Source organism: Etheostoma spectabile, chromosome 24 (genome assembly GCF_008692095.1).
Source record: "Etheostoma spectabile isolate EspeVRDwgs_2016 chromosome 24, UIUC_Espe_1.0, whole genome shotgun sequence".
Classification (NCBI taxonomy): domain Eukaryota; kingdom Metazoa; phylum Chordata; class Actinopteri; order Perciformes; family Percidae; genus Etheostoma; species Etheostoma spectabile.
In genome coordinates this window covers 6,585,532-6,595,961 of record NC_045756.1, presented here as the reverse complement: position 1 = coordinate 6,595,961, position 10,430 = coordinate 6,585,532, and the positions used below count along the sequence as shown (strand labels likewise).

The 10,430-nt window shown below is 40.8% G+C and overlaps 1 protein-coding gene and 1 long non-coding RNA gene across 2 annotated transcripts; both read right to left on the bottom strand.

Annotated features, from left to right (window-relative positions):
• Positions 1–330: 330 nt before the first annotated feature.
• Positions 331–4,555, bottom strand: LOC116673946 (uncharacterized). Its single transcript, XR_004327924.1, has 2 exons — positions 4,456–4,555; positions 331–795 (listed from the first exon to the last, which is right to left on the bottom strand). It is a non-coding gene; the product is annotated as an uncharacterized LOC116673946 (long non-coding RNA).
• A 915-nt stretch (positions 4,556–5,470) lies between these two features.
• Positions 5,471–9,494, bottom strand: atp5pf (ATP synthase peripheral stalk subunit F6). The gene is made up of 4 exons (XM_032506337.1): positions 9,347–9,494; positions 7,964–8,133; positions 7,552–7,676; positions 5,471–5,576 (listed from the first exon to the last, which is right to left on the bottom strand). The coding sequence occupies exons 2-4, from the start codon at positions 8,131–8,133 to the stop codon at positions 5,548–5,550; spliced, it is 324 nt and encodes a 107-aa protein (XP_032362228.1). The 5' UTR covers positions 9,347–9,494; the 3' UTR covers positions 5,471–5,547.
• Between the last annotated feature and the right edge of the window lie 936 nt (positions 9,495–10,430).

Below are 10,430 nucleotides of genomic sequence, written 5' to 3'. Positions count from 1 at the left end.
TCCAATCTACTCAAACATAAATGTGGTTTACCTCAGCATCTGCCAATGTTTTGTCTTCTGTAACACTGGGGTTCCCAGGGGCCACAGCGCCACACAAGATCCGCATGATGTTAGTAACCAGTCCAGGAGAACAGGAACCACTCCGGCCAGTTATATTGAGACCAACCCCATTCCATCCTGATGTGCCTGCATGGTCTTTATATATCTACATACATATATATAAATATAGTATGTATATTCTCTCAAACACACACACACACACACACACACATATATACCTTGTGCCTTTTTAATTTGTCTGTCATATCTATCTATGATCACACTTTTTTCGTAAAGAACTTGCCTTACTTTTTCTGTCTTTATATTTTGTGCCACTGTTTATCAATGTTTTATCAAAAAATGGAGTGTCTGTTTTTAGACAGTGTGTGTATGGATTGTTCAGAGTTTTATTTGAATGGTGTATCCGTAATAAAAGGGTTTTCTATTCAAAACCATACTTGCCATTATTTTTTGCATTTTTAATGCTTGTATAACCTCAACCCTGTTATGCGCAATTAAGTTCTAGACAGACAGATATGTATGCCGCAGGGATGTCACATCAGTAGGCCAAATCCCACTCTATCCACACCTCTGTGTTCTCTCCCAATACACACACACTGAGTACAAGGCCCTGCTGCTTGTGTCGGGTTAGGGTTATCTATTGGCTGAGCAAGCTGCCTGACTCCTGACCTAAACTTCATCTGATTGGTCGACGTAGCCATCAGTCAAGACAGTCAGCAGCCAAGATGGCGGCATCTAAGGGTAAAAAGATAGCTTTTCATACAGAAAGATGACTCGGTGACCGTTTATCTTTATGAAACTATTGGGCAAAGTCCCCGAAAAGTCACTGAAGTACCACGGCGGATTACTAAGCTTCTGGAAGGGCTACAATGGCACTCAAATCCGCTTTGAAACGGCTAAGCTGTTAGCTAATCAGGCTAAAAACACAGCCTGCTAGCTAACAGGCTAGGTTGATTCATAATTATTTATTCATTTTACAAAGACAATGTGATGCTATTCCATGATAGATTAAAAAAAGATTCAGGATGGCCAACAGTCGTATTGAGGAGTTCGTTGAAACGGTGCACTCTTCCGCTTCTAAAATATAAAAGTAAGTCTCTGTTACTGTGTCTGGATATATTAAATATGACATACAATGTCGACGACAGCTAAAGACAATACTCATGAGTAGTGTATCATAGTAGAGTTTAGTAAACAAATGTATGTTTTATCACAAAGTAGCTTGTAGTTAAATGATTGTCGCTTGTGTCCCTTGCTGTATGATAGCACAGGCCTACTGTACACACTACATAACCTTACATGATTGTGTTGATATTTTCTTGCTTATGGTTTGTTTCAGTAATTAATCTCTGCTGTGTAAGATGTTCAGCAGCAGTTTCCTAATCTTAGCAATGGCAAATAATTTAGCCAGTGATTTAAAGATTGGTGGATATATTGATAGTTTCTGCAGTGGTTAATTAACCCATGTTTGGTCTGTAACTAATTTCATATATCAGCTGTTCTAGCCTTGTGACTAGTGGAATAATTTGGGACATGCCATGTTGGTAGATAGAAATAATAAGTGAAGGTACCCACGCTGCGCCAGCTATGTCGGAGAGGTCTGAGTGGGAACCAATGCCAGAGTAAAAGTAAGTATGACATATTTAGGAAACACCAGACATATTTTCTGAAATAAACAAGTAACACAGCCGTTGTTTTGTTGATCTGTGTTTAGAAAGAGGTGGGTGCAGGAGCCTTCATCTTGCCTTGGAGGCAGTGCTAGTAGACTACTTCTGGCGTCTCTTTAGTCTTGCTGACAGTCACGAGTAGGTTGTTTTGTTCAGGTCAGGTCCTTTACATCTTTTCAAGACAAAAGCCACAGTATAGTATGTCTAAAAAATGATAAAAAGCCATAGTATAGTATGTTTAAAAAGTCATAGTATGTCGAAAAAAGTGATAAAAAGACATAGTTTAGTATGTCTAAAAAGTGATTAAAAAGCCACAGTGTAATATGTCTAAAAAGTGATTAAAAAAGACAGAGTATGTCGAAAAAAATGATAAAAAGACAGCATAGTATGTCTAAAAAGTGTTTACAGCTTTTCAACATCTCGTCTCTGAAATGTGAACACTAAATACAACTTCCAACCGATGAAAGGTATCAGATCTATAGCTCAGTGTGGTAGAACACTGGTTAGAGGGCCCAGTGGTTGTGAGTTCAAAACTCACAAGGTGATAACATTATGATGAGGCTGAACACCCAGAAAGGTGGGGTTAGTGTCTTGAGAGGCGGGGTTAGTGTCCTGAGAGGCGGGATTACTGTCCTGCACCTGGGAGGCGGGGTTAGTGTCATGGGAAAGTCCCTTCCAAAGCCCTAATGTCTGAGTAAAGATAGTGAGTACAGTTGGGATTAGGAAAGTACTTAACCATAATATGTGGGACATGAACCTTGGTCTCCTGAGTTGTACTTATGACACTTAGAGAATAAATTTTTTGTTCCAGTTGGCAAAAGGTAAACCGTATACCCCAATGCCGCCCCTTCGGGGCGGCATTGGGGAAGACACTTGCCAACCCACATGCGGCCCCGAAGGGGCCGCATGTGGGTTGGCGAACTGTCGGGGGCGCATGTGGCCAAGTGTCTTACCCACATGCCGCCCCGGGTTGCTGGCCAACAACCGTATACTCTACAACACCAACGTAGTCTACAACCGGATGTGAACCCCGCTCCCCTGGGTGAAGGGCCGATGCAATTCGACTCCGCCGCCACCTCTGCCGCCACCTCCAGCAGTTACAGCACGCATTTAACACAGACCTTCAGGGGGGGGGGGTTAAGGAAAGAAAGAAATTTTCTGTGAAAAGTTGACTTTGAACCAGCCTAGGAGGGTGATTGAACCCATGACCTATGAGTCCTCTAACCAGCGGTCCATAACACTGACCTATCTGATCTGATACTCTAAACCAGTTGGAAGTTGTAACATTGACATTTCAGAGGAGAGAACTTGAAAATCTGTCACCACAAATTTGGAATTTGATCAGGTCGTGGGGTATTTATCATGCTGACATATCTGCTTCCCAGCTCAATCTGGGTGGAGTCTATTGACAAAGGATTGAACTGAGAGGCCACTTAAGGTAAGCAGCTGTTGGTAGTCTGGGAGAACGTCACAGAGAGCCTCCTGTTGGCTCTGGAACAGGAGAGAGGACACAAGCTGGAAACCTGGAAGAAAGGGGCGTGGACCTGGCCTGTCACTGCTGACCCCCCAACTGGAGGGTGTTGTGGTTCAGGGTACAAACACCCAGAGAAGGTTGGGGACCACCTGACGACCTCTCTCCCAGGCCATTCTAGATTAAACATTAGAAATGGATGTCCAGTATGTTAGCATTGCAGATGTATTATACAACTGAATACTACCACTATAAGGCATACTTACTTTATTAATCAAAAAGAATCATGACATAAAATACTTTACACTCATCTGGGGAGAAAAAGAGACTTCATTGGATTATTCTGGTTCAGTAAATGTAGTTTTCTTAAGGAGGAATAAAAGACCAAAGTGTGTACAAAATGACATGTGTGATACATATTAATATTAGGGCTGCAACCATGGGTGACAGAAGGCTGCTGTGCTGCTTTATAAGTGCTCTTATGAATTTAATATGGTACAATAAACACACACATTTTGCCTGCATGACGACTATTACTTTAGATACTTCCTGTACATTTAGCAGCATAGAAAACTTCTTAAAAGCAGTCAAATAAAATGTTTAATTATGCATAGACTAGTATAGTTACTATTAGTTATTGTAATCTAATAATATATAATGAAATAACTGATGTGGGCAGTTCTGCATAATCAGTACTTTTACTTTTGATACTTTAAGTACACGTTGCTGAAAATACTTTCCACTAACTAACATACTTCAATGCATGCCTCTTGTATACACTGGTTTTGCTTCTTTTTCTCCACAAGGTGAATAATTATCCACAAGTCATACAGTAAATTGTTTGAGTGAATGTTTTTTATGGATACTGCTTCTTATATAAGTTTCATTGATTAAATTAATTTACATTTTTCTAAATTGTAAATAATACAAATTAACAATATAATAAATTAATAAATGGTATTCAATTAAAATGAAAAGTTAGTATATTCAACTATTAATGTGCACAGTCTGCCTTTAAAAAAGTATTTTGTATTGTTTGAGGAGGCTGATGTGTAAACACCATGAAGGGGTGCAGATGCGTCATCGTGACGTAGGATGTATACAAGGAAGTGGCTAGTGAGTGTGCTGCTAACCCGTTCTGGCTAGCTACATAGCTTCATTTACCGCTTTAATGTAGCATGTTAGCGCCACTCGCGGTAAACCTGAGCAACACCGTGTAAAAGTCTACCAACAACACACACTCGTTACGTTACTTACTGAATGGTGAGCCAGGAGCACGTGCAGGTGGATAACGAGGCTGCTAACTGAAGAGAACATGTCTGCAAGTTGCCCCCCCCCGTTTACTGCCATACCGGCGGAGGACTCTTTCCTATTGGTTGACGCCCTGGAGAAAGACGCTGACAGGCTGCAGCTGATGACGTCAGCCACAGCTCCGTGGGTTTCCTGATTGCGTCAGTTCACCTGAACGTCTCTTTGCTGTCTGTGGCCCGTGTGTAGGTCTGGAGAAGGACAGTGGCTCCATATCGGAGTTTAAAGGAAAGACAGGTCTCACGCCCAGCCAGTACCATGTACAGCGTACTTGTTGTAAATACATGGGTGGAGTAAACCTCTTAAATAGAAGCATTCGTTTCTCTCTCAGTTGTACTAATGGGATTTCTGCTGCAGCACAGAGACAAAGACAACTATGGGATCACACCTTGAGAAGAGGTGGTGAGGCTCTGTACACAAACTTCTTCAGTTCAGACATGAGGAGCATTTATCAATGTCTACTTTTCTTTCAGTTTGAACATAGACATAGAAATAATACCTCTGTATCTTTACATTCTACAGTATGTCTAAGTCAAGGCCTACCTTCTGCCTCTGTCATTTCCTTATTTGCTACAAATAAATTTGTTTTAATAAAAAAATGTTCTGGTTGCTTCTGAACAGCCATGGAGAATGTCTGACTTCACACCAGGTTATGAATATGAATATCAAAGCAGCAGACAGGTTTGGTCATCAGAGTGTCTTTCTGCAGGCTACAACTTCAATCCAACATGTGATGTAACAACGTGCACACGAGCTGTGCACTGTGGGAATTAAAGGCTGCACTGCCGGGCACACACCTTTTTACACAGGATGTGTTTCTAGGAGACATTGAGCTTTTATTACATTTAGTCTGGCTACAATTTAAAGCAACATAAAAAGATAGTCAGCATCTGTATGTTTCATAATAAGTAATAATTAGAGTGACAGTGTGGGGTAACCATCAGATGCAGCTTCAACCAGTGAGTCATGGTTCAATCCACTATATTTTTATTAAATACAACATATTTGTGACATGTAGGAGATAAACAACATGGACAGCATTCACTTGGCCACTTCCTCAAGCTTGGGCTCTGGGAAAAAAAGAAAAAGAGAATCATTAGTGATAGTTGATGGTGATTGTAATTCTGTGAGTTTTAAAATGAGTATACAACATAATGATTTTATACTTCAGATTAGATAGGAAATCTAGCCAAAGCTGTTGTCTTTGTGTATACGTGTAGTAACTAGCTAGATATAGCTTCTTCAAAAATACAGCGAAGCTCAAAAAAAATGAAGCCTTTTGAACAGATTTCAAACAGAATGAGAGAATTGTCTTGCTTTGATGTGTGTCACTATCCTCGTGCTATGTATAGACACAGACAAAGCCCAGATCCCAGTCTCTCTCTCTCTGTGTTGCCTCTTAAAAACAGTCCTGTAATTAGAAGCACGTTGTCATTCCAGTGGTGGAGCTGATGATAAATCAGGACCAAGTCTGGACTACAAACAGTTAAGAAATACACTGTCTGGGTTAAACTTGTCAAAAGTATTGATCCTTTTTTGATTACCACGTGTTTCTATTTTTTGTATTCCTACAGGGGAAACCCACTGAGAACACTGTCTTTGTGTTTACAAGTGAAGCAACAAAAGAGAACTAGAAATACTAAAAACTATAACAAAGAATATACAAAGTAGAGAAAACATTTTTAAAAATAGTGAGAATGGTAATAATGCTTTTTACTATGCACATTATTACACATGTGTAATTTTTTCTTTTTCAGCGCTGTGGCAGGTGGTTGCTAAAAATGAAAAGGAAATCTCTTTTTGTGTGTAGACTTTTTTTTCTGTGGTATGGAGTATTGTCTTTTTGTGTAGAATTCTTAGTCCGGGGCACTTTCTCCCCCCGACCGGCTCCTTTGTACAAGTCTGGCCATCACCAGACCAAGCCGAGCGCAATAGATTTGAGACCGAGCGCTGGTCTGGGGAGTCAGCTCTGTATTCTCTCTGCACAAGAGACGTGACCAACGGGCATAGCTCAAATGACTCTGTACGAAAGTGGATAGTCCCTCAACCAATCAGACCAATGATCCGGGTGACGTAGAAGCGCCATTGACATCAACTGGTTGCTACGCTTCAGTGGTGTTCAGCGGCCGCTGTCACTCCCCGATGTAAGCCGAGTGCAGATTTCAATCGCACATGCGTCCCTTTGCGACGAGTGAAGCTGTGAGTTGTTATGCTTCACTTTGTGACAAGTAGCCTACAAGAGGCTAATGAGAGACTTCTGTAATGTCAACACAGTCAAAATGGACCTACTTAACCAAGTTTGTTCACTGCTGGCTACAAGCTAGCATCAAACACAACAGAGGCTGTTACTTGAATGGTGGTTTGAGCTAACGTAAGCATTCAATCGCAGATAGCTAAAACGTTTTTGAAATGATTTCCATCTTCTGTTTTTGTTTGTAATGAGAAAAGTTTATTAATTCATGGATTTCACAAATAGCAGTATGACGTAAACAGTTTAAATCTCAGCATGCGCGACTCAAATCTGCACTCGACATTAGGGAGTGACAGCCGCTTTGTTGAATGGAAACAAGAAGCTGCTCGGTCGCTTCTCTCTTGTCATCGTGTAAAACCCGTCAATCACGCACCAGGTAGATAAGCCAGTTTGTGATTGGTTCCCGCAAAATTACGAACTGAAACAGGAGAATTAGACGTGCAGATTTCCAGACCGAGCTGCAGGGTGAAATCTAATCGCCGGCAGAGTGGGCGGGGCTTAGCCAGTCTACCTCTGTACATCAGGAAGTCAAAGTCATGACTCATTAAATCTAAATTACATAAAAATGAAACTGATATTCACAACCGTTTACGAAAATTACAATACTATGTCTAGAATATAAATACAATAAATTGTTTTTCCAAGCAAATGTCTAAATAAATCTGTAATTTTGATTTTCAATCACCTAAAGAAACATTTATTTGTCTTTCATTGATAATAGGAAATGAGGACAGGGGACAGAAAATCACTCACAGTACACAATGTAGACCAGAATACAGTAAGCCCAGACTGACCTGGGAATTTGAAATCGGGGAACTTGGCGAGGTCTCCTCCGCCATATAGCCTCTGCAGTTTGGTGACCTCTTCAGACACGTTCTTCTGGTAAGAAGCTCCTCCCTCCACAATGCCACCCGAAATCCTAAGAGAGCCAAGGCACCAAATAATGTTCAGTTTAAATAAAACAACAAGGATGGGGGAAAAAAATAGCCTAAGAAGCCAAACCATAGCTTTTGAAAGGATATTTACATTTTTGAATGTGTATGCTGTTTTCTTGTAATGAAAGGCACTATATAAATACAACTGACATTGACTAGTTTAGATCCATGCAATCTGGACTCTGATCAGCCAAATCTAAACATTATGTCTGGACAAAGTACGGCCGTTTCATCTGGGCATGTGACAACAGTTGTGTTATTATCAACTGACTTGCTCTTGGCGTTGTAGTCCTTGATCTTGTCCAGGAACAGTTTCTGGATCGGGTCGAGCTCCTTGGCCCGGTTAAAGAGCACAGCAGAGATGCCGATGTTCCGGCGCAGGGTCAGGCTCACGGCAGAGCGCAGCGCGGAGGACAACAGGAATAACTTGTTAAGTGCCATCTGACGGAACAAAATGCCTTGGGTTACATTGTTATCATGACATCCGCCTGCGATTCTGCCTCTTTATCATATCAGTAGGAAAGGAGTACCCTGCAATTACATTAGGAGGAAATGTGTGCCAACATATAGCTAGATGGAGGCTGGAAACTACAGAGTTGTAAGGTCAGCACAAAAGATCATAGGCTCCCCTCTCCCCTCCCTGATGAACATCTACACCTCCCGCTGCCCCAGCAGAGCAGAACACACCAAGGACAGGTACCACCCCGGCTCTCATCTGTTTGACCTGTTGCCCTTGGGAAGGCGCTACAGGGGCATCAGAACAAGGACAAAGACTCAAGAACAGTTTCTTCCAAAAAGCCACAACCACTCTGAACTCACACATGCACTGACTTCACAGCCTCCTCCCCCCCCCCCCCCTCTTCTCCAACATACTGTGCAATACTTCTATATAATACCTAAAAAGACATTAAAATTCTGTAAAATGTCATTACAGTGCAATATGTAATATTTAATCTCATTACTGTGCAACTATATTATTTGCATAATGTGTATACAAACCCTTTGTCTTTCTTACCATTTTATATATGTATATAGTTGCTCTCAGGAACTCACCATGTTCCCCCCTTCTTTTATTCTTATTCTTCTGTACTACTTATATTTTATATTTTTATATTTCGTGTTGACACTGTAAAGGGGTTTCTTCAATCTCGTTCCACAGGTTCTGCACTTGTATATGACATTAAAGGCCTTCTATTCTATTTTGTTCATGGGACGTGCATCCATGGTTAGCTTAGCTTAGCTTAGCTAAGCAAATGTACACCAACGCTAGCTGTTAGCATAAGTTAGTTGACGTCACTTTCAGTGCACACTTAATAACATTAGCGGAATGGCATTGAATTATCAACATTCTATACAGCTGCGACATTGTAAGCACCTTCAGGAAAAACCTAATTGTCGACTTACATTACACAATGACGCTGTACGAGCTCGCTTTCATTCCGCCTGACTGTTAGCTAGCTTAATGTTTGCTTCGTTCACCTAACATCACCGCTAATGCTAAGACAGCTTTAGCTGCTTTCACATGCTTTTACAGTGGTGTCTATTGTACTAACGTTCCACTCACGAAATACATCAACACGTATTTATGAGTATGTAGCTATAGGAATTCCACATGCACAGTTAAATGCTTGATAGCGTTTATTTTAGCACTCACCTTGGATTTGACACTAAGAATACAAGATCCAAATGTGGAGGACCGCGGTGGATTGTGGGAATGATGTGGTAAGGACGCGTTCGCGGTCGTCCTAATGGTGCCTACTTTGCGCAGCGCTGCGCATACTAAGGTTGACCGTATATGCCGGTAATGCACATGACCCCCAATCGAGCAAGGTAGCTTTTTTGTCTTTTTTTGGTCAACAGTTTACTTTTTCATAATCATAATATATAGTTAGTGTATTATGGTTATTTTTTTATTCTTTTTACTAACTAGGTTTGTAAAGTCCCTCTCAATATAATTTCACTTTTAGGGATTTGCGCGGTCAATGGAAAAAAGGCAGCTTTATTAGGCAAGTAGCTTTATTGTAGCTGAACATTGTCTCTTATACTATATTATGACTTTGTTGATAGCTTTTTTTCTGACACATAGTATAAAATAAAAAGCCTGTACAGAAAACCAAATTATAAGAGCTACTTCCAATCATTGCAATAAAGACAGGAAAACACCACAAAAATAAAAACATCTGCAGCCGACAACAGGTTCTAATATAATAAAACAAATGGAATCAATGTCATTTTGCACTTAAGATTATTTATTACGCAATAATAAATGTAGTTATTGCACAAGATCCAGTAGGTTTTTCTATGAAAGAGTCAACTTATTGCACAACATCAGGGGTTATTCAAAGTGTGTTGGACTAAAGTATGCTAATGGCCGAGGAGAATAGGTCCGTAAATCTGTAGTCTGTGCTTCGACGGTCCTGAAGCACCTGGCAGATGAGAAGAGTCCTTTAGAACGTGTTTGGCTCTGCAGAAGGACAAGTCCTAGTATAGTCTGCCAGTAGCTTCCAACAAGGTGCCATTCCCAACCTGACAGATTGTTAAGGGAGGTGCAGTCTGACACAATAGCCTAGTGCTGTATTAAATGTCAACTATTGAAAGGATAAGTATCAAAAAGGGCCGCAGAGGATTCAAATATGTTATGTTAAAGATACATACGCGTTAAATACGTTCAGGGGCCGTCCAAAATGTTTGAGGGCTGCCACGGGCCTGTGACGGAACATTGAGAAACTGTGTTGTGC